At 40.4% G+C, this 24180-nt stretch overlaps 3 protein-coding genes across 3 annotated transcripts in view; 2 read left to right on the top strand and 1 right to left on the bottom strand.

Moving 5' to 3' along the window:
- Positions 1 to 24180, bottom strand: part of LOC129842435 (zinc finger protein 883-like) — a 182299-nt gene that overhangs the window by 87315 nt on the left and 70804 nt on the right. The gene's annotated exons all lie outside the window — the stretch shown is intronic.
- On the top strand, positions 45 to 5889 carry LOC129842449 (endothelial zinc finger protein induced by tumor necrosis factor alpha-like). Its single transcript, XM_055911019.1, has 2 exons — positions 45 to 265; positions 4990 to 5889. The coding sequence occupies exons 1-2, from the start codon at positions 70 to 72 to the stop codon at positions 5475 to 5477; spliced, it is 684 nt and encodes a 227-aa protein (XP_055766994.1). The 5' UTR covers positions 45 to 69; the 3' UTR covers positions 5478 to 5889.
- LOC129842437 (zinc finger protein ZFP2-like) lies at positions 12016 to 22277 on the top strand. Its single transcript, XM_055911004.1, has 2 exons — positions 12016 to 12603; positions 19258 to 22277. The coding sequence occupies exons 1-2, from the start codon at positions 12282 to 12284 to the stop codon at positions 20907 to 20909; spliced, it is 1974 nt and encodes a 657-aa protein (XP_055766979.1). The 5' UTR covers positions 12016 to 12281; the 3' UTR covers positions 20910 to 22277.

Below are 24180 nucleotides of genomic sequence, written 5' to 3'. Positions count from 1 at the left end.
ACGTCGTTGATCACGTGCTGCTGATAAAGCGACACTCCTTTGAATTATACCACTTAGCGACTTCAGTACATGCCTCATAGTTCCAGTCTCAAACTTAACCCCGTTCCTGCTGAAGAAGAGAAGATCTGCTGGATGGAGAAAGAAGCTCTAGTGAAAGAGGAGGAAGAGAAGGCTGTTACAATACAAAAACAAGTAGAGGATGAGGCTGTTACCGTGAAAGAGGATGACGAAGTTTCAGTGAAAGAAGAGGAGACTGATGATGAACGTAAGTACTGTCTTAACAGAAGAACAAACTCTGTGGTTCGAAGTTGAACTGATGTTTGGTGTTAAAGCGGAAATCTGCAATTCTACATCCATACTTTGACATTAAAATGATTTATTTATTTATATATATATATTTTTATAGCCATTGATTCTTGAAGAATATAACACATGCCTCATGAGCTTAGTTCAACTGTTTGCCCCACCAGAACCCAAAATAAAAATAATGTACTCCAATGTTTAGAAACAATGTAAATCAACACTGTATAGCCTCAACATGGTTAAAACTATAATGTTGATATCATGGATGGTCAGTCCTTTCATCCATAGGTCTGTCTATGAATTAGAGAGTAGTTACATTTCTCCAGCCCCATCATCATCTTATTACCAAAACAGTGGTGGAATTACAGCTTTGTTATGGGTTGAACTGCAGATTGGTTGATTGATTGTTGAGTGTCTTTTTTAAAGGGACAACCTAGTTTTTAAACAAACAAAATGGCTGCCCAGAGTCCTGAGCTGTGTTAGAATACTCATACTAACTGCACTATTTGTGATGTTAATAGAGTATATAGTCTGCTTATTGGTCATAGTATGATGTAGTTAGTATGAGTATTCTATTTGTGATGTTAATAGAGTATATAGTCTGCTTATTGGTCATAGTATGAGTATTCTATGTGTGATGTTAATAGAGTATATAGTCTGCTTATTGGTCATAGTATGAGTATTCTATTTGTGATGTTAATAGAGTATATAGTCTGCTTATTGGTCATGGTATGATGTAGTTTAGTATGAGTATTCTATTTGTGATGTTAATAGAGTATATAGTCTGCTTATTGGTCATAGTATGATATAGTTAGTATGAGTATTCTATTTGTGATGTTAATAGAGTATATAGTCTGCTTATTGGTCATGGTATGATGTAGTTAGAGTATTCTATTTGTGATGTTAATAGAGTATATAGTCTGCTTATTGGTCATAGTATGATGTAGTTAGTATGAGTATTCTATTTGTGATGTTAATAGAGTATATAGTCTGCTTATTGGTCATAGTATGATATAGTTAGTATGAGTATTCTATTTGTGATGTTAATAGAGTATATAGTCTGCTTATTGGTCATGGTATGATGTAGTTAGAGTATTCTATTTGTGATGTTAATAGAGTATATAGTCTGCTTATTGGTCATAGTATGATGTAGTTAGTATGAGTATTCTATTTGTGATGTTAATAGAGTATATAGTCTGCTTATTGGTCATAGTATGATGTAGTTAGAGTATTCTATTTGTGATGTTAATAGAGTATATAGTCTGCTTATTGGTCATAGTATGAGTATTCTATTTGTGATGTTAATAGAGTATATAGTCTGCTTATTGGTCATAGTATGATGTAGTTAGTATGAGTATTCTATTTGTGATGTTAATTGAGTATATAGTCTGCTTATTGGTCATAGTATGATGTAGTTAGAGTATTCTATTTGTGATGTTAATAGAGTATATAGTCTGCTTATTGGTCATAGTATGATGTAGTTAGTGGCTAAAAGTTCCCGGATGTCGTACTAAATTCGCCGAAATACGAAGTATACACGCAGTACTTTAGGGCCCATAATGCAATTCCTCAGGAAATGGGCGTGTCTTCAACATTTTCAGATTTGAAGAAAATGGGGGAAAATATGCAGCCGAAGTCCAACGAGAGAGCGAATACAAATGAACTGCTTTACAAATCGTCCCAGTCTGTTACCACAGAAGGGGTCTGTTTGTCCCATTTCCAGCTAGGTTACGAGGCGCTTTGTCATTTCCAGAGTCAGTTTATTTTGGTAGTGTCCATATGTAGCTTGTTTTTGGTCACAGAATGGCTGAATAAGTGCAACATTTTACCTGGAGCTAACTATGCAGAGCATAGCACACGTGGAATGACTTCAGCTTCCCTCCAGGCCTGAGGGCACATGCTCTCTAGTAGGCTTAAATTAAAGATACGGAAAATAGGAGTGCCAATATAGTCCGCTATTATCCTCAGTCATTTTCCATCTAGATTGTCAGACCCCGGTGGCTTGTCATTGTTGATAGACAACAATAATTTGTTCACCTCTTCCACACTGACTTTACGGAATTCTAAATTACAATGCTTGTCTTTCACAATTTGGTCAGATATACTTGTATGTGTAGTGTCAGCGTTTGCTGCTGGTATGTCATGCCTAAGTTTGCTAATCTTGCCAATGAAAAAATCTAAGTAGTGGGCTTTGATGAATGAGCCATCTGATTCAGTTAATTCTTTCCCAAAATTGTATGTAAGGTTCTCCAAAGCATTTTACTATCATTCTTTGTCATTAATCTTTGTTTCATTGTCGTTTTTTTCTTTTCATTCAGTTTAGTCACATGATTTCTAAATTTGCAGGATGTTTGCCAATCGGTTGTACAGCCAGACTAATTTGCCATTCCTTTTCCCTCATCCTTCCCAACCATACCATTTTTCAATTCCTCATCAATCCACTGGGATGTAACAGCTTTTACAGGCATTTTCTTAATGGGTGCATGCTTATTAGTAACTGGAATAAGCAATTTCATAAATGCGTGCAGCGTCTGGTTGCTCCTCATTACACACCACAGAGCAGCAAACATCATTTACATCATCAACATAGGAATCACCCGTTTTATTAAATAATTGAGACAATAATGACTTGAGGGAACCAGAGATCAAGATAGCCTAACCATTCGAAATAAACTCTTCCTTAGCATTCTCCTCCCGCTGCTGCTGGCCTTCATAAATTCTGACGTTATGCTCCTGAAGTTTCCAGTAATAGGCTACAACAGCAATTGGCAACCTTTTCCATTTGTAGTGCCAATTTATCTGACCATTTCTACTGATCTGGTGCCAGTTATGATTTTCATATTCACATTTTTACTGGAACAGTTTAATTTAATTTATAATCGTAATAATAATTATAATAGTCTTTGTATCTCAAAATCATTTTCTGTGATTAATCTATATTCTAAATTAAAATGACACAAATTTAAATAACTTTTATTGCCATTGCCAACTATGTAAAAATAGCCTACATAAAGCCAACAAATAAAAACAGCTAGAAAATATCCATATCAAAATAAATCACATTGGCTGCTCATGGCCTGTCTACATAGTTGATACAATGGTTCAAGTTCTATCACCTTGGTCGGTCCGAAACTTGATATAAAATATTCTGGGCCCTGAGAGTTTCCCGCGACAGTGAGTTTGGGACAGACACAGCTGTAGGCTATTTGTGTAAGGGATAAGAAGTAATCAGGTATTTTATGACATTCCCACTGGATCAGAGCATTACATTTTTCCCTTTCATGTCGAGTGGTTATCAAGAGTGAGAGCTGGACTTACTTTACAAATACTTTGAGGAACTATTGTCATTCGCCAATTAATTTTAGTAAAACTTTGTTTACTTGCTGTTTGAGGTGAAGAAAAAAATACTTTGAGAAGCTCCACAAATCATTAGTGGTGGTGTGTAAATACTATCAGACATCCCCAAATAGGTGCATTGCTCTCTGCACTCTGTTTGCTAAAATGCAATTTTGTTGCAGAAACTCCTCCAAGCTAATGCGGAAATCCCTAGTTATACCAATACCAAAGACCTACTGTAGGACCCATAACTTCACCTAACAACAACATAGACCTACTGTAGGACCCATAACAATAGCATACACCTATTGTAGGACCCACACCTTCACCTAACAATAACATAGACCTACTGTAGGACCCACAACTTCACCTAACAAAAACATAGACCTACTGTAGGACCCATAACAACAACATAGACCTAATGTAGGACCCATAACTTCACCTAACAATAACATAGACCTACTGTAGGACCCATAACTTCACCTAACAACAACATAGACCTACTGTAGGACCCATAACTTCACCTAACAACAACATAGACCTACTGTAGGACCCATAACTTCACCTAACAACAAATATAGACCTACTGTAGGACCCATAACTTCACCTAACAACAACATAGACCTACTGTAGGACCCATAACTTCACCTAACAACAACATAGACCTACTGTAGGACCCATAACTTCACCTAACAACATAGACCTACTCTAGGACCCATAACTTCACCTAACAACAACATAGACCTACTGTAGGACCCATAACTTCACCTAACAACAACATAGACCTACTGTAGGACCCATAACGTCACCTAACAACAACATAGACCTACAAAAAGGTGCCTATATTGGAGATCAAAAGTTGTCTGGCACATTGCTTTCAACAACTTCAAAAATGTATTTCTAGCATACAATCGTCGATGTTACTACAAATGTGAAAACAAGACAAAATATGACTATTGTTGTTCACTTGATTGTCTTAATGTAACAGTATAACTTTACGTCGTCCCCTCGCCCCGACACGGGCGCGAACCAGGGAACCTCTGCACACAACAACGGTTGCCCACAAAGCATCGTTACCCATCACTCCACAAAGGCCACGGCCCTTGCAGAGCAAGGGGCAACCCTACATAAAGTCTCAGAGCACGTGACGTAACTGATTGAGATGCTACTAGCGCGTATCCGCTAACTAGCTAGCCATTTCACATCCGTTACACTAAGACAAATGTCAAATATTGAACATTTATTACAGACGTCATTGTTTGTACAACATCATGGCTACACATCACCTTTTACAGTGGATTTCTGCTGTTGTGGGCCTTAAACCATCTGTCTGACTTGTTGTTCACACAGGAGAGAGACGTGACTATCATGGATCCTCTGGGGGGCCTCAACAACCTCATGATGCTGAAGAGGCAGAGAAGAGTCTCTCCAGATCAAAACACCTCAAGAAACACCAGCAGAGACCCACAGGGAAGAAATCTCACTTCTGCTCTGACTGTGGGAAAGGTTGCAAATCTTCATCAGAACTTAAAATACACCAGAGAACACACACAGGAGAGAAACCGTATAGCTGTGGTCAATGTGGGAAGAGTTTTACTCAGCTAAACAACCTGATAGTACACCAGCGTACACACACTGGAGAGAAACCTTATAGCTGTGATCAATGTGGGAAGAGTTATACTATATCTAGCTCTCTGACTATACACCAGAGAACACACACAGGAGAGAAACCTTATAGCTGTGATCAATGTGACAAGAGATACGCTGATAAAAGATCTCTGATCAAACATCAGAAAATGCATACAAGAAGAAGTTGTTTCATGATATCAATGAAATAATGTCACAATGTAGAATGTTTTAACATTGTAGAAGGAGTATTTTAATGATGTTCTACCTTATCCTTTCCCCTGTTCAATTGATTGCAGCATGATATGGATATTAGCCTCAGGGGAAAATCCAGGCTCTGAATTGAAAGAGTATTATTTAACAAAAAGTGACTAACAAAAAAAAGAGCTGTGTTACACTTACTGCGTTGGTGACCCACTTTAGTCAAAATGCAGCACTTCAAAATGTAGCTAGCTGTGTTCTACAAGTTGAAAAAGCTGGTTGTTTAAAAAAATACATGTAATATGATAATTGTTGCAGATGTTTGTGTATGTACACACATGACAGCAGTATAATAAATTGGTCTATAATCAATTTTATTAACAATCTGACATCACTCCAGTATTTCTTGACAACATTCAAATGCTAATTGTCTTTATTTCCCTACTGAAAAAGCATCACTCAAATCACCTCATACTTCAAACATTCAGCCTGACAAAAGATACATGTTTTATTATTCCATTCCTCACCACAAAGTTAATTATTGCCAATACATATTAACAAAGGGGTGAACATTTGGTTTTGATTTTCATATTTACAATTTATGTAACATTTAGTATTCATAGTTATTCATGCAACCAGCTGACCATTTTTGGGTACAATTATATTGACAATGTTGCCCTGCTTTTAGAATATCATGATTCATTCTCAGATGTGCTAACCCAAATGCATGACATTGGGGACTGGGCCCCGATCCAACAACATGCCTATCGAGTGAACCCTGAAAAGAGAGAGAGAAGTAAGGTGGAAAGTTACTACGGATATTGCAGGAGTTGGTTGCTGATTGTCTCAAGGGTGGGCAGTCAACAAGTTTTGCGTTTAGCCAGTGCGTTGCCATGGATCACAATTTATTTTGACTGCACTTTTTTCCATATTGGAGATTAGTCTTTTTTTGGGGGGGGGGGGGGGGGTTCCAAGGGGACGAGAGTTCTAGAAGCTAGTTAGCTTTAGGATTCTATTGAAAGAAAAAGGATTTAAAAAATAATACGATTGTATATTATTATTTAGAAATACGTGTTTTTTCTTGTTTTCTGTCGGTGGTGAGCAAACTTGTCCAACAAAAACATAATATATATTTGTTTTCTTAAGGGGAAAAGTGTTACAGGCTTTTGTTTTTCCATTTATGTTTTGAGGTTGGACTTTAGCACGTTTAGCTCGTTAGCACGTATAGCTCGTTAGCACGTTTAGGACGTATAGCTCGTTAGCACATAGGACGCACTGATTGGTGTCCCCTCGTTAGTCAAATCAAAACAAGTTTTATTTTATATAGCCCTCGTTTATTTTATATAGCCCTTCTTACATCAGCTGATATCTCAAAGTCCTGTATAGAAACCCAGCCTAAAACCCCAAACAGCAAGCAATGCAGGTGTAGAAGCACGGTGGCTTGGAAAAACTCCCTAGAAAGGCCAAAACCTAGGAAGAAACCTAGAGAGGAACCAGGCTATGAGGGGTGGCCAGTCCTCTTCTGGCTGTGCCGGGTGGAGATTACAGCAGAACATGACCAAGATGTTCATAAATGACCAGCATGGTCAAATAATAATAATCACAGTAGTTGTTGAGGGTGCAACAGGTCAGCACCTCAGGAGTAAATGTCAGTTTATTTTTCATAGCCGATCATTTAGTATCTCTACTGCTCCTGCTGTCTCTAGAGTTGAAAACAGCAGGTCTGGGACAGGTAGCAGGTCTGGGACAGGTAGCACGTCCGGTGAACAGGTCAGGTTTCCATAGCCGCAGGCAGAACAGTTGAAACTGGAGCAGCAGCACGGCCAGGGGACAGCAAGGAGTCATCATGCCAGGTAGTCCTGAGGCATGGTCCTAGGGCTCAGGTTCTCTGAGAGAGAGAAAGGAGTCATCATGCCAGGTAGTCCTGAGGCATGGTCCTAGGGCTCAGGTACTCCGAGAGAGAGAAAGGAGTCATCATGCCAGGTAGTCCTGAGGCATGGTCCTAGGGCTCAGGTCCTCCGAGAGAGAGAAAGGAGTCATCATGCCAGGTAGTCCTGAGGCATGGTCCTAGGGCTCAGGTACTCTGAGAGAGAGAAAGGAGTCATCATGCCAGGTAGTCCTGAGGCATGGTCCTAGGGCTCAGGTTCTCCGAGAGAGAGAAAGGAGTCATCATGCCAGGTAGTCCTGAGGCATGGTCCTAGGGCTCAGGTACTCTGAGAGAGAGAAAGGAGTCATCATGCCAGGTAGTCCTGAGGCATGGTCCTAGGGCTCAGGTTCTCTGAGAGAGAGAAAGGAGTCATCATGCCAGGTAGTCCTGAGGCATGGTCCTAGGGCTCAGGTTCTCCGAGAGAGAGAAAGGAGTCATCATGCCAGGTAGTCCTGAGGCATGGTCCTAGGGCTCAGGTCCTCCGAGAGAGAGAAAGGAGTCATCATGCCAGGTAGTCCTGAGGCATGGTCCTAGGGCTCAGGTCCTCCGAGAGAGAGAAAGGAGTCATCATGCCAGGTAGTCCTGAGGCATGGTCCTAGGGCTCAGGTACTCTGAGAGAGAGAAAGGAGTCATCATGCCAGGTAGTCCTGAGGCATGGTCCTAGGGCTCAGGTCCTCTGAGAGAGAGAAAGGAGTCATCATGCCAGGTAGTCCTGAGACATGGTCCTAGGGCTCAGGTTCTCTGAGAGAGAGAAAGGAGTCATCATGCCAGGTAGTCCTGAGGCATGGTCCTAGGGCTCAGGTCCTCTGAGAGAGAGAGAAAGGAGTCATCATGCCAGGTAGTCCTGAGGCATGGTCCTAGGGCTCAGGTCCTCTGAGAGAGAGAAAGGAGTCATCATGCCAGGTAGTCCTGAGGAATGGTCCTAGGGCTCAGGTCCTTCGAGAGAGAGAAAGGAGTCATCATGCCAGGTAGTCCTGAGGCATGGTCCTAGGGCTCAGGTTCTCCGAGAGAGAGAAAGGAGTCATCATGCCAGGTAGTCCTGAGGCAGGGTCCTAGGGCTCAGGTCCTCCGAGAGAGAGAAAGGTGTCATCTTGCCAGGTAGTCCTGAGGCATGGTCCTAGGGCTCAGGTCCTCAGAGAGAGAAAGGAGTCATCATGCCAGGTAGTCCTGAGGCATGGTCCTAGGGCTCAGGTCCTCAGAGAGAGAAAGGAGTCATCATGCCAGGTAGTCCTGAGGCATGGTCCTAGGGCTCAGGTCCTCCGAGAGAGAGAAAGGAGTCATCATGCCAGGTAGTCCTGAGGCATGGTCCTAGGGCTCAGGTACTCCGAGAGAGAGAAAGGAGTCATCATGCCAGGTAGTCCTGAGGCATGGTCCTAGGGCTCAGGTCCTCCGAGAGAGAGAAAGGAGTCATCATGCCAGGTAGTCCTGAGGCATGGTCCTAGGGCTCAGGTCCTCCGAGAGAGAGAAAGGAAGAGAGAATTAGAGAGAGCATACTTAAATTGACACAGGACACCAGATAAGACAGGAGAAATAGTCCAGATATAACAGACTGACCCTAGCCCCCCGACACAAACTACTGCAGCATAAATACTAGAGGCTGAGACAAGAGGGTTCAGGAGACACTGTGGCCCCATCCGATGATATCCAAGAAGACCACGTCAGTGACTCAACCCACTCAAGCGACGCACTCCTCCTAGGGACGGCATGGAAAAGCACCAGTAAGCCAGTGACTCATATATATTAATATATGGCCAAGCGATGTCAGAGCAGCATAGACAGATACAGTAGAATAGGATAGAATACAGTATATACATATGAGATGAGTAATACATAGACTAAGATACGATAGAATACAGTATATACATATGAGATGAGTAATACATAGACAGATACAGTAGAATAGAATACAGTATATGAGATGAGTAATACATAGACTAAGATACAGTAGAATAGGATAGAATACAGTATTTACATATGAGATGAGTAATACATAGACTAAGATACAGTAGAATAGGATAGAATACAGTATATACATATGAGATGAGTAATACATAGACTAAGATACAGTAGAATAGGATAGAATACAGTATATACATATGAGATGAGTAATACATAGACTAAGATACAGTAGAATAGGATAGAATACAGTATATACATATGAGATGAGTAATACATAGACTACAACTGCCTAGCCAGTTGTAGCGCATTCTTGGGTGCAATGTTCACGTTCCCGTACTGACTGACTGTGTGGAGGCTCATTGATTTAATGTTACGTTAGTACCTACATGCTATACTAGCAAAAACAAATATTGTATAGCTGTTGGCTATATTCGCCACGACTTACCGTTCTTTGTGCAGCTTCAAATGTTGAACAAAGTAGGAAGTTGTTGCGCCTCCGTCTGTAATTTTTTCCCCGGATGTTTTGCAAGTTGCAATCCGTTTTTTGTTGATACCGCGTAGTCTTTATATCCGAAAAGAACAATTACTTAATTACATCAAGCGTCCCAATGGTAAAACGTTTGATTTAATTACATCAAGCGTCCCAATGGTAAAACGTTTGATTTAATTACATCAAGTGTTCCAATGGTAAAACGTTTGATTTAATTACATCAAGTGTTCCAATGGTAAAACGTTTGATTTAATTACATCAAGCCTCCCAATGGTAAAACGTTTGATTTAATTACATCAAGCGTCCCAATGGTAAAACGTTTGATTTAATTACATCAAGCGTCCCAATGGTAAAACGTTTGATTTAATTACATCAAGCCTCCCAATGGTAAAACGTTTGATTTAATTACATCAAGCCTCCCAATGGTAAAACGTTTGATTTAATTACATCAAGTGTCCCAATGGTAAAACGTTTGATTTAATTACATCAAGCGTCCCAATGGTAAAACGTTTGATTTCATTACATCAAGTGTCCCAATGGTAAAACGTTTGAGTTCATTACATCAAGTGTTCCAATGGTAAAACGTTTGATTTAATTACATCAAGTGTTCCAATGGTAAAACGTTTGATTTAATTACATCAAGTGTTCCAATGGTAAAACGTTTGATTTAATTACATCAAGTGTTCCAATGGTAAAACGTTTGATTTAATTACATCAAGTGTTCCAATGGTAAAACGTTTGATTTAATTACATCAAGTGTTCCAATGGTAAAACGTTTGATTTAATTACATCAAGTGTTCCAATGGTAAAACGTTTGATTTAATTACATCAAGTGTTCCAATGGTAAAACGTTTGATTTAATTACATCAAGTGTCCCAATGGTAAAACGTTTGATTTAATTACATCAAGTGTTCCAATGGTAAAATGTTTGATTTAATTACATCAAGCGTTCCAATGGTAAAACGTTTGATTTAATAAAATGTCCGCATTAATAGTGGAAAGATCCTAAACAAAAAAAATAATTTCGATCTTCTATTGTGTTGTTGACTGAACGTTTGTTTATGTGTAACTCTGTGTTGTTGTTTTTTGTCGCACTGCTTTGCTTTATCTTGACCAGGTTGCAGTTGTAAATGAGAACTTGTTCTCAACTGGCCGACCTGGTTAAATAAAGGAGAAATAAATAACACATAATAATACATAAACATGTAGGAGCAGGATAGACCTAGTCTGTTCATTATATACATCTACATGATGTATTGTTACACCATGTAGGAGCAGTATGGACCTAGTCTGTTCATTATATACATCTACATGATGTATTGTTACACCATGTAGGAGCAGTATGGACCTAGTCTGTTCATTATATACATCTACATGATGTATTGTTACACCATGTAGGAGCAGTATAGACCTAGTCTGTTCATTATATACATCTACATGATGTATTGTTACACCATGTAGGAGCAGTATAGACCTAGTCTGTTCATTATATACATCTACATGATGTATTATTACACCATGTAGGAGCAGTATAGACCTAGTCTGTTCATTATATACATCTACATGATGTATTGTTACACCATGTAGGAGCAGTATAGACCTAGTCTGTTCATTATATACATCTACATGATGTATTGTTACACCACGTAGGAGCAGTATAGACCTAGTCTGTTCATTATATACATCTACATGATGTATTGTTACACCACGTAGGAGCAGTATAGACCTAGTCTGTTCATTATATACATCTACATGATGTATTATTACACCATGTAGGAGCAGTATAGACCTAGTCTGTTCATTATATACATCTACATGATGTATTGTTACACCATGTAGGAGCAGTATAGACCTAGTCTGTTCATTATATACATCTACATGATGTATTGTTACACCACGTAGGAGCAGTATAGACCTAGTCTGTTCATTATATACATCTACATGATGTATTGTTACACCATGTAGGGGCAGTATAGACCTACAGTAGCTAGCTGCTAATTTAGATGTAGTATAACTTAATGAAACTGCCTTAAATGTGCTGTAGTAAACATTTTTTATTCTCACTAATCAATCAACACTTTCTTGTCTTTTGTATGTCTCAATATCATAGTATTATTTAATTAAATCGTTTTACAATAATCTTTGTCTAAGAATAAAATATGATCCTCAACTGCGTTTCCCCTCCAGTCAGCAGACGGCGATGTGCGTCTTTCAGGCGACGCTGCCAGCGTGACGTATAATCTAGTGGACGGTTCTTCATAAACAGCTCGTCAACCACCACGGTAGCTTGCTAGCCAACATAGCCGAAAGATTCAAGCTATTTATACGCTTTCGGTGTATATTAACTACTGTGTTTTAGCCACACTTCTGTCGTATCAACTTGTTAACCTATTTAATTTAATATTACGTTATTTGTTATTAGTCAGCTATAGTAGCTGGCTGGTTAAGTTAGCACTAGCCTAGTCGCTAATGATAGCTAGCTAGCTAACATCCCCGAACATGAGCTCCCTAAACTACTCCCCTCTTGTTAAAGAAGAGGAGGTCTGCTGGACGGAGAAAGAAGCTCTGTTGCTTAACGTTGTCGTGAAAGAGGAAGAAGAGGATGTCACAGTAAAACAAGAAGTAGAAGGTGAGGCTGTTACAGTGAAAGAAGAAGAGAAAGACGTTTCAGTGAAAGAAGAGGAAGACGCGTTCAGAGTGAAAGAGGAAGAGGATGTTACAGTAAAAGAAGAGGATGCAGTTTATGGAGTGAAGAAGGAAGGGGAGATTACTGTCACATTGAAAGATGAAGAGGAGGAGATAGGAGATCTGAGTAACACCAGTAAGTACCGCCTTAAATTGTTTTTTAACTTTCGATATTCGGAGTTGGCTCGTCAATACCTCTTCAACGGAGGGCCCAGGATGATGACTGATATGTCTAGAATCAGACGACGTAGAGAACAAGCTACCCCTTGTTTTCTCTGTTCCGTTTCCAAAAAGTGACTTAACATTTATATTTGAGAAGGGTCTATCTGCTGACCGCAGACTGGGGGGCATGGCATGTTGTGATTGTCAAGTAGTGGCCTAGAGAGTTACAACCTACTGTAGCACTGTGGGTTATCTAGCTCCCGTCTACCCATTCTTTGGATTGGTGGATTCATCTTATTATTTTAATCTATTGTTTATATTCTATGAGGGCTGTTGTCGTCAACCGCCTGTATTCAATGGAGAGAGATGCTACGCTACTAGCATGAATATGCACCACCTGTATTCAATGGAGAGGGATGCTAAGCTACTAGCATGAATATGCACCGCCTGTATTCAATGGAGAGAGATGCTAAGCTACTAGCATGAATATGCGCCGCCTGTATTCAATGGAGAGAGATGCTAAGCTACTAGCATGAATATGCGCCGCCTGTATTCAATGGAGAGAGATGCTAAGCTACTAGCATGAATATGCATAGCGATCTGGAGACAACTCCTATAGGGTTTTTATCAAAGTTGTCGGTATGTCACGTGTCCACATAACAACTTAAGCATTACGAAACTTCTGTTAGATCAAGTAAACTTCACGTAGCAAATAAGCCATTCATTTTGTTGTTGAACAAATTCGACACTTTCCATATTGGGTTGATAATTGTTTCCACTTGGATACAACCTACTGTAGTCTACTGGCATGACCTAGAGAGATACAACCTACTGTAACCTACTGGCATGACCTAGAGAGTTACAACCTACTGTAGCCTACTGGCATGACCTAGAGAGATACAACCTACTGTAACCTACTGGCATGACCTAGAGAGATACAACCTACTGTAACCTACTGGCATGACCTATAGAGATACAACCTACTGTAGCCTACTGGCATGACCTATAGAGATACAACCTACTGTAGCCTACTGGCATGACCTAGAGAGATACAACCTACTGTAGCCTACTGGCATGACCTAGAGAGATACAACCTACTGTAGCCTACTGGCATGACCTATAGAGATACAACCTACTGTAGCCTACTGGCATGACCTAGAGAGATACAACCTACTGTAACCTACTGGCATGACCTAGAGAGATACAACCTACTGTAACCTACTGGCATGACCTAGAGAGATACAACCTACTGTAACCTACTGGCATGACCTATAGAGATACAACCTACTGTAACCTACTGGCATGACCTAGAGAGATACAACCTACTGTAACCTACTGGCATGACCTAGAGAGTTACAACCTACTGGTATTCATGCATTTCTAAACTTTTTCTCTCGCTTTTATGGGGTATTGTGATGTCATTATGGGGTATTGTGATGTCATTATGGGGTATTGTGATGTCATTATGGGGTTTTCTGATGTCATTATGTCTGAAGATTGATAATTAAAAAAAAATGTAATCCATAAGGCTGTGCTGTAACAAAATGTGGTAAAAGGGAAGGGGTCTGAATGCATGTATGTTGTCCTGGGGTGTCGCAGATTTAAAATAATATATATATTTTCTTTCTACCAATTGATTGGTTGAAATGTTATGACGTGTATTTTTCCATATAGACACATAGAACTATATAGAACTTGAACTGAACTTATGCTTCAAGCGTTTGATTAAATAATTAACGCAAATGACCTGAGCCAGAGATCAATATAACCAGAAGGCAGAGATCAATATAACCAGAAGCCAGAGATCAATATAACCAGAGATCAATATAACCAGGAGCCAGAGATCAATATAACCAGAAGCCAGAGATCAATATAACCAGAAGCCAGAGATCAATATAACCAGGAGCCAGAGATCAATATAACCAGAAGGAAGAGATCAATATAACCAGAAGGAAATAACCAACCTGCTGCTGGCCTTCCTAAATTCTGACGTTATGCTCCTGAAGTTTCCCGTAAAATCGGCAAACTTTTTCAATTTCCATTCAGAGTGACAATTTATCTGACCATTTCTACCGATCTTCGTGCCAGTTAGGAACGAGTTACAACACCTGTTTGGCCCCGCCACTTCCTGGGTCGTTGAATTAAATTTAAGGAATACATTTGAGTCTCACGCTCATCACCTGTGGAAGACGGGGCTTCCAGCGAGGCGTGGATTTAATAGTATGTTGTACCTAGTTTCCCTCCTTCAGGGAACAGTAGAACAGTAGAGCTTCAACTTAAATACTGGATCTTGCTGTCGGACAGTTTTTTTTGTATTCAGATCTCTGAAATGCTCTCTAACTACGTAACATTTAGTGGCTCCTTATGTTACGCTGAGAAAACAGTTTTCATGGGCACAGAAATCCTAAATAATTTCAGAGTTTGCTAAATCCAATGGTTGTAACCGAGAGTCACCTTAACTTTATTGACAACACCCAAGTGGATACTGTCATTAACGCGGTTCTTCAATAATTACACATAATTCTTAATACTGTAGCTGTTACAGTCACATGTTCAACTATCATCAGCTGATCCAGGAAATCATTTTCTGAATGACAGTCACATGACAAACATCACGACATGCAACAACAACCAAAGTGCTTCTTCATTCATTACTCTGGTAAAGACAGTTATGCCGTGCTCCACGTTGGATCCAACATCCCTAACAAATTGGTGTTTATAATGTTATTGTCTGCTTGATTTAATGTAGGGCCTCGTTAGTCTGTTTGGACACAGAGATACTTTGCTCATAATGTGTAGAGAACTGTTCCTTGATGGATGGGCTATTGTACTACACACAGAGCTATTTTCCGTTATTCAGGACATTTAGAATGACAACACATTACAGAGTAGCCTAGTGGGATTATTCACAAAATTATCTGGTGATCAGGTTATGAAATGTCATGACAAAGACATTTTAGTTTCCATGTTTCACCTGTAAATATTAAATTATTTATAGTCCTAGGTCTATGTTGTTGTTAGGTGAAGTTATGGTCCTACAGTAGGTCTATGTTGTTGTTATGGGTCCTACAGTAGGGCTATGCTGTTGTTAGGTGAAGTTATGGGTCCTACAGTAGGTCTATGTTATTGTTAGGTGAAGTTATGGGTCCTACAGTAGGTCTATGTTGTTGTTAGGTGAAGTTATGGGTCCTACAGTAGGTCTATGTTGTTGTCAGGTGAAGTTATGGGTCCTACAGTAGGTCTATGTTATTGTTAGGTGAAGTTATGGGTCCTACAGTAGGTCTATGTTGTTGTTAGGTGAAGTTATGGGTCCTACAGTAGGTCTATGTTATTGTTATGGGTCCTACAGTAGGTCTATGTTGTTGTTAGGTGAAGTTATGGGTCCTACAGTAGTTCTATGTTATTGTTAGGTGAAGTTATGGGTCCTACAGTAGGTCTATGTTGTTGTTAGGTGAAGTTATGGGTCCTACAGTAGGTCTATGTTATTGTTAGGTGAAGTTATGGGTCCTACAGTAGGTCTATGTTATTGTTATGGGTCCTACAGTAGGTCTATGCTGTTGTTAGGTGAAGTTATGGGTCCTACAGTAGGTCTATGTTATTGTTATGGGTCCTACAGTAGGTCTATGCTGTTGTTAGGTGAAGTTATGGGTCCTACAGTAGGTCTATGTTATTGTTAGGTGAAGTTATGGGTCCTACAGTAGGTCTATGTTATTGTTAGGTGAAGTTATGGGTCCTACAGTAGGTATATGTTATTGTTAGGTGAAGTAATGGGTCCTAGAGTAGGTCTATGTTGTTGTTATGGGTCCTAGAGTACACTATGTGTGTCATGCAATAACAACCAAAGTGCTTCTTCGTTCATTACAGGTATCTCAGGTATCTATATTTGTTGTTAGGTGAAGTTATGGGCCAATTTGGCAAACAGTGTACAAACCCTCATTGTCAGGTTGATGGAAAAGCTAGACAAAGAGCATTTTACTGGTTGAAGTGTTTTTTAAATACAAAGCGGTTGATTTGCGATGATGACACAAACATTATATTAAGCAGGACATTCAAACGAGCCTTACAATTAAATCAAATCAAATCAAGTTTATTTTATATAGCCCTTCGTACATCAGCTAATATCTCGAAGTGCTGTACAGAAACCCAGCCTAAAACCCCAAACAGCAAGCAATGCAGGTGTAAAAGCACGGTGGCTAGGAAAAACTCCCTAGAAAGGCCAAAATCTAGGAAGAAACCGAGAGAGGAACCAGGCTATGAGGGGTGGCCAGTCCTCTTCTGGCTGTGCCGGGTGGAGATTATAACAAAACATGGCCAAGATGTTCAAAATGTTCATAAGTGACAAGCATGGTCAAATAATAATCAGGAATAAATGCCAGTTGGCTTTTCATAGCCGATCATTAAGAGTTGAAAACAGCAGGTCTGGGACAGGTAGGGGTTCCATAACCGCAGGCAGAACAGTTGAAACTGGAATAGCAGCAAGGCCAGGTGGACTGGGGACAGCAAGGAGTCATCATGCCCGGTAGTCCTGACGTATGGTCCTTGGGCTCAGGTTCTCAGAGAGAGAGAGAGAAAGAAAGAGAGAAGGAGAGAATTAGAGAGAGCATACTTAAATTCACACAGGACACTGGATAAGACAGGAGAAGTACTCCAGGTATAACCAACTGACCCTAGCCCCCCGACACAAACTACTGCAGCATAAAAACTGGAGGCTTAGACAGGAGGGGTCAGGAGACACTGTGGCCCCATCCGATGATACCCCCGGACAGGGCCAAACAGGAAGGATATAACCCCACCCACTTTGCCAAAGCACAGCCCCCGCACCACTAGAGGGATATCTTCAACCACCAACTTACAATCCTGAGACAAGGCCGAGTATAGCCCACAAAGATCTCCACCACAGCACAAACCAAGGGGGGGGGGCGCCAACCCAGACAGGAAGATCACGTCAGTAACTCAACCCACTCAAGTGACGCACCCCTCCTAGGGACGGCATGAAAGAGCACCAGTAAGCCAGTGACTCAGCCCCTGTAATAGGGTTAGAGGCAGAGAATCCCGGTGGAGAGAGGGGAACCGGCCAGGCAGAGACAGCAAGGGCGGTTCGTTTCTCCAGAGCCTTTCCGTTCACCTTCACACTCCTGGGCTAGACTACACTCAATCATATGACCTACTGAAGAGATAAGTCTTCAGTAAAGACTTAAAGGTTGAGACCGAGTCTGCGTCTCTCACATGGGTAGGCAGACCGTTCCATAAAAATGGAGATCTATAGGAGAAAGCCTTGCCTCCCGCTGTTTGCTTAGAAATTCTAGGGACAATTAGGAGGCCTGCGTTTTGTGACCGTAGCGTACGTATAGGTATGTACGGCAGGACCAACTCGGAAAGATAGGTAGGAGCAAGCCCATGTAACGCTTTATAGGTTAACAGTAAAACCTTGAAATCAGCCCTTGCCTTAACAGGAAGCCAGTGTAGGGAAGCTAGCACTGGAGTAATATGATCAAATTTCTTGGTTCTAGTCAGGATTCTAGCAGCCGTATTTAGCACTAACTGAAGTTTATTTAGTGCTTTATCCGGGTAGCCGGAAAATAGAGCATTGCAGTAGTCTAACCTAGAAGTAACAAATGCATGGATAAATTTTTCTGCATCATTTTATAATTTGATCATTTTATATTGTATAATTATAATCCAAAGTAGTGTGAAATGCACTCATAAGCAACCTGGAAATGGAGGCTACTCCCATGAGTTTTCCCCTATTCACATTCAGAATACATTGTGAAAAACTAAAATCTTTGCTCACCATTTTTGCTCCAGGCAGATATACTACATCCATAACTAGTGGTTTCCTCATTACCAGATATACTACATCCATAACTAGTGGTTTCCTCATTACCAGATATACTACATCCATAACTAGTGGTTTCCTCATTACCAGATATACTACATCCATAACTAGTGGTTTCCTCATTACCAGATATACTACATCCATAACTAGTGGTTTCCTCATTAGCAGATATACTACATCCATAACTAGTGGTTTCCTCATTACCAGATATACTACATCCATTACTATCGGTTTCCTCATTACCAGATATACTACATCCATAACTATCGGTTTCCTCATTACCAGATATACTACATCCATAACTAGTGGTTTCCTCATTAGCAGATATACTACATCCATTACTATCGGTTTCCTCATTACCAGATATACTACATCCATAACTAGTGGTTTCCTCATTACCAGATATACTACATCCATAACTAGTGGTTTCCTCATTAGCAGGGAGGTGTTTCTGCAATCAAATTGTGTGCGCATCGACCTCGTGCCACAATTTTAGCAACACAGAAAGGGGCCTATATTGGACACCAAAAGTCGTCTGGCACACTGCTTAGAGTATCAACAACATGAATAACTTATTTCTAGTCTACAATCTTAGATGTTACTACTAATGTGACATTTTTGACAAAATATGACTTGTTGCTCATTTTAAATCAATTGTCAAATAATTTTAACATTCATTACAGACATCAATTGTTGTACAACATCATGGCTATGCTGTTGGCATCACCTTTTACAGTGGATTTCCGCTGTTGTGGGCCTTTAATCATCTGACTGACTTTGTTGTTCACATAGGAGAGAGACGGGACTATCGTGGATCCTCTGGGGAACCTCAACAACCTCATGATGCTGACGAGGCAGAGAAGAGTCTCTCCACATCAGAACTCCTCCAGAAACACCAGCAGAGACCCACAGGGAAGAAATCTCATTGCTGCTCTGACTGTGGGAAAGGTTGCAAATCTTCATCAGAACTTAAAATACACGAGCGAGTACACACAGGAGAGAAACCTTATAGCTGTGATCAATGTGGGAAGAGTTTTGGTAGATCTGACCAGCTGACATCACACCAGAGAATACACACAGGAGAGAAACCTTATAGCTGTGATCAATGTGGGAAGAGATGTACTACATCAAGCAATCTGACTTCACACCAGAGAACACACGCAGGAGAGAAACCTTATAGCTGTGGTCAATGTGGGAAGAGTTTTTTTCAATCTTGCTCTCTGACTGTACACCAGAGAACACACACACAACACACAGGAGAGAAATCTTTTAGCTGTGGTCAATGTGGGAAGGGTTTTGATAGATCTGGCCAGCTGACATCACACCAGAGAATACACACAGGAGAGAAACCTTATATCTGTGCTCAATGTGGGAATAGTTTTACTACATCAAGCAATCTGACTTCACACCAGAGAACTCACACAGGAGAGAAATCTCATAGTTGTGATCAATGTGGGAAGAGTTTTGGTGCATCTTGCTATCTGACAGTGCACCAGAGAATACACACAGGAGAGAAACCTTATAGCTGTGGTCAATGTGGGAAGAGTTTTGGTAGATCTGGCCAGCTGACATCACACCAGAGAATACACACAGGAGAGAAACCTTATAGCTGTGCTCAATGTGGGAAGAGATGTACTACATCTTACTCTCTGACTGTACACCAGAGAAAACACACAGGAGAGAAACCTTATAGCTGTGGTCAATGTGGGAAGAGTTTTGTTCAATCTGGCTCTCTGACTGTACACCAGAGAACACACACACAACACACAGGAGAGAAACCTTTTAGCTGTGGTCAATGTGGGAAGAGTTTTGGTAGATCTGGCCAGCTGACATCACACCAGAGAATACACACAGGAGAGAAACCTTATAGCTGTGCTCAATGTGGGAAGAGATGTACTACATTAAGCAATCTGACTTCACACCAGAGAACACACACAGGAGAGAAACCTCATAGTTGTGATCAATGTGGGAAGAGTTTTATGACAACAAGCAATCTGACTTCACACCAGAGAACACACACAGGAGAGAAACCTCATAGTTGTGATCAATGTGGGAAGAGTTTTACGACATCAAGCAATCTGACTTCACACCAGAGAACACACACAGGAGAGAAACCTTATAGCTGTGATCAATGTGGGATGAGTTTTACTATATCTAGCTCTCTGACTTCACACCAGAGAACACACACAGGAGAGAAACCTTATAGCTGTGATCAATGTGGGAAGAGTTATACTACATTAAGCCATCTGACTTCACACCAGAGAACACACACAGGAGATAAATCTAATAGTTGTGATCAATGTGAGAAGAGTTTTCCTACATCATTCCAGCTGACTTCACACCAGAGAACACACACAGGAGAGAAACCTCATAGCTGTGATCAATGTGACAAGAGATACTCTGATAAAAGATCTCTGATCAAACATCAGAAAATACATACATGAAGTTGTTTCATGATATCAATGAAATAAAGTCACACTGTAGAATGTTTTAACATTGTAGTGGGAGTATTTTAATGATGTCACAATGTAGAATGTTTTAACATTGTAGTAGGAGTATTTTAATGATGTCACACTGTAGAATGTTTTAACATTGTAGTAGGAGTATTTTAATGATGTCCTACCTTATCCTTTGCCCTGTTCAATTGATTGCAGCATGATATGGATATTAGCCTCAGGGGAAATCTAGGCTCTGAATTGAAAGAGTATTATTTAACAAAAAGTGACTAACAAAAAAAGAGCTGTGTTACACTTACTGCGTTGGTGACCCACTTTAATCAAAATGCAGCACTTCAATAATACTATTGTATATTATTATTTAGAAATGTGTTTTTTCTTGTTTTTAATTGTTGACAGCCAGTAGACACTATGTTTATATTGTAGTTGATTATGTGAAATGGAAGTTGTTTTCTGTTGGGGGTGAGCATACTTGTCCAACAAAAATATAGGATATATTTGTTGTCTAAAGGGGGAAGGTGTTACAGGCTTTGGTTTTTCCATTTATGTTTTGAGGTTGGACTTTAGCACTTATAGCTCGTTAGCACGTATAGCTCCTTAGCACGTATAGCTCGTCAGCACGTATAGCTCGTCAGCACGTATAGCTCGTCAGCACGTATAGCTCGTCAGCACGTATAGCTCGTCAGCACGTATAGCTCGTTAGCACGTATAGCTCGTCAACAAGTATAGCTCATAGCACGTATAGCTCGTTAGCACGTATAACTCGTTAACATGTAGGACGCACTGATTGGTGTCACCTCGTTAGTCAGTATGTGTTACACCTGTGCTGGCTTGTCCATCTCGTTAGTGGGAAGGTGTTTCACCTGAGCTGGTCCAGGTTCTATTTAAGAGTGTCTGGCCCAGTGCTCCAGTTGCCTTGATAGATGTAGAGAGTCAATACCTTTAGTTGCTCCACTTTTTGGTTTGCTTCCTGTCTTTAAGTTTGGTGTGAGTTTTTCTTTTGTTTGCCTCTTGGGCAGATTTAGTGGGTCTCATGGTGGGTGTCTTTTAGGTCCCAGTTGTTGTTACTAGTCAACTTTCATTGGACACCCCCATAGTGTCTTTGAGAACCCCTCCTAAAAAACAAACTTATATTTTGGGTTGGATATTTTATCCAATTAGTGTTTTAATCAATGGCATTTCCTTAGAATGCTCATTTGTCTTTCAGTTGTTAATCTTCTGTTTTTTTATCCTGTTATGTTTGTGTACTAAATATTTCTGGTTATTTTCATTGTTTTCTCCTGTGAAGCCATTGTGTTGCATCCATGTCTGAAATGTGCTGTATAAATAAAGCTTGATATGGTTTCAACAAATGAACCCAATGACTGACCAATCAACAGACTGATGGTCCATCTTATTATGAAAAACAGTATCAATCCCACTTTTCCAGCCTGCTGAAGGCGTGGTGGAGTGGTGAACACCACCCCCGGCTCCACCAGGGGGTTTGAGGTGGTCTCCCACAGCTCTGCTTATGTCATGTTCCATTTCTTGACTGCCTCTGAAACCCAGAAAGAAGCACATTTAGTCATATTATATAAAACACTCAAAGTAATGGATGTGGAGCATCTATGGCCTCAGTTACACCTGGCACCTAAATGTGACTTCTGTCATCTGATCACTCCAAGCTGCATTCGGTTCAGATCTACCAGGATGGGCCTTTGACATAGTCTGGATGCAGTCAGGCCACTGAATATAAATATTCAATGTAAAGAGATGGGGTGAATGAGTGGGGAAAAGAACATTTAACACAAATTACCTTCATAATATCAAAGAACAAATGTGCATGCCTGAGGGGAAATTAACTTTCATACAGCCAAAAGGGGTGAGAAATTACACCAATACAATTTGCACTAACGTAAATAAACATAGATGATGGAACATATTCCCTTTTGCTGACGTGATGAACCGCTAAGGGGACATAAATGGTTACCATCTAAACCATGTGTGACCTCTCACCTCTCTGGCTGTAGAAGTGTTCTTCCTAACCAGTCCCTCAACAGCTCTCTGACTGAGCTCCACCCTCAATGGGTCTTCAGAGGAGAGGAAGGCTGAGGAGGGATGGAAGGATGAATGGATCAGTCAGTCAATAAAGTGTAGAGCTGCTGTCTATGCTGTCTGTCAAAATCACTATTTTAGTAGTTCATTAAAGTAAATAAGGCTTTATGACTGCTGAATACCAACTATCAATCACTTAGATCATCTATTTTCAGGTAGAGATACATCCGTGGGACGTCCCTAGCCCATTGAAGTTGACATTTAAAAAGGTTAAGGTTTAGGGTAGGGATGTCCCAAGGATCCCGGATAGAATAGACCATTGTGCATTATTCTGTCTCTTACATAGCAGGTGAACTTGAAGTCCCTGGTTCCAGCCCAGGGCTGTTACACATTATTTGGTCTCTTTTACATAGCAGGTGTAAAGGAAAGACAGACAAGACAAGTAGGTGTGCAGTTCATTATGGTAGACATGCAGTGCATTATGGTCCTTGCAGTTTAACAAATAGCATCTAATTATGCCAATATGTGTGTGGGGTTGTTAGAGAATAATGTGATTGTCATCCCTAACAATCCAGTCTAGCACCTCATCAGGCTCTGTAAAAGTCTTCATTGATGACGTGTTCCTTCTATTCCAGGGGACAGCAGAAGAACTTCATCGATTCCACTCCTTCATCAATAAAAGCAGTGAACATCTGAATTTCACCCTCACCTTTGATGAGCATGAAACAAGTTATCTGGACATTTTGATTAAGAGGGAGGGGTGTGGTTTTAGCACAGACCTATACAGGAAGCAGACGGACAGGAATTTCCTGTTACGCGGAGACAGCTTCCACCCTACACCCCTAAAAAAACAATTGTAATACTTGAGTATTACGAAAAAATTTAAAAAGTAAATTTGTAATTTTAATTTATTACATTTAAAACAGAAATATAACTGTTTGTCCTTGTAGGTAACCAGATCGTGACTCAGCAACTCAGTTACTAAGTCTTTAACCACACTGTGTTGTTACCCTTTTACTTTTTGTCTGAAAATAAAATCAAAATTTTACTCAACTGCGTCCAGTCAGCAGATGGACTAGATGCCGCTTAGGCCGCCCGTTGTGACTCCGTCAAGAATTCAGACCAGAGCAAGTTTGTATGAAGGTCAGGTTATTAAATGGGTACATAGTTCAATAGTAATATCCTCTAAAACGCTCTGGTGACAGACTTTGCTGCCCTGTTTCCA

Source organism: Salvelinus fontinalis, unplaced genomic scaffold (genome assembly GCF_029448725.1).
Source record: "Salvelinus fontinalis isolate EN_2023a unplaced genomic scaffold, ASM2944872v1 scaffold_0041, whole genome shotgun sequence".
NCBI classification, from domain to species: domain Eukaryota; kingdom Metazoa; phylum Chordata; class Actinopteri; order Salmoniformes; family Salmonidae; genus Salvelinus; species Salvelinus fontinalis.
Note: the sequence above shows the minus strand (reverse complement) of the source record. Positions and strands in the feature narration are given on the sequence as shown.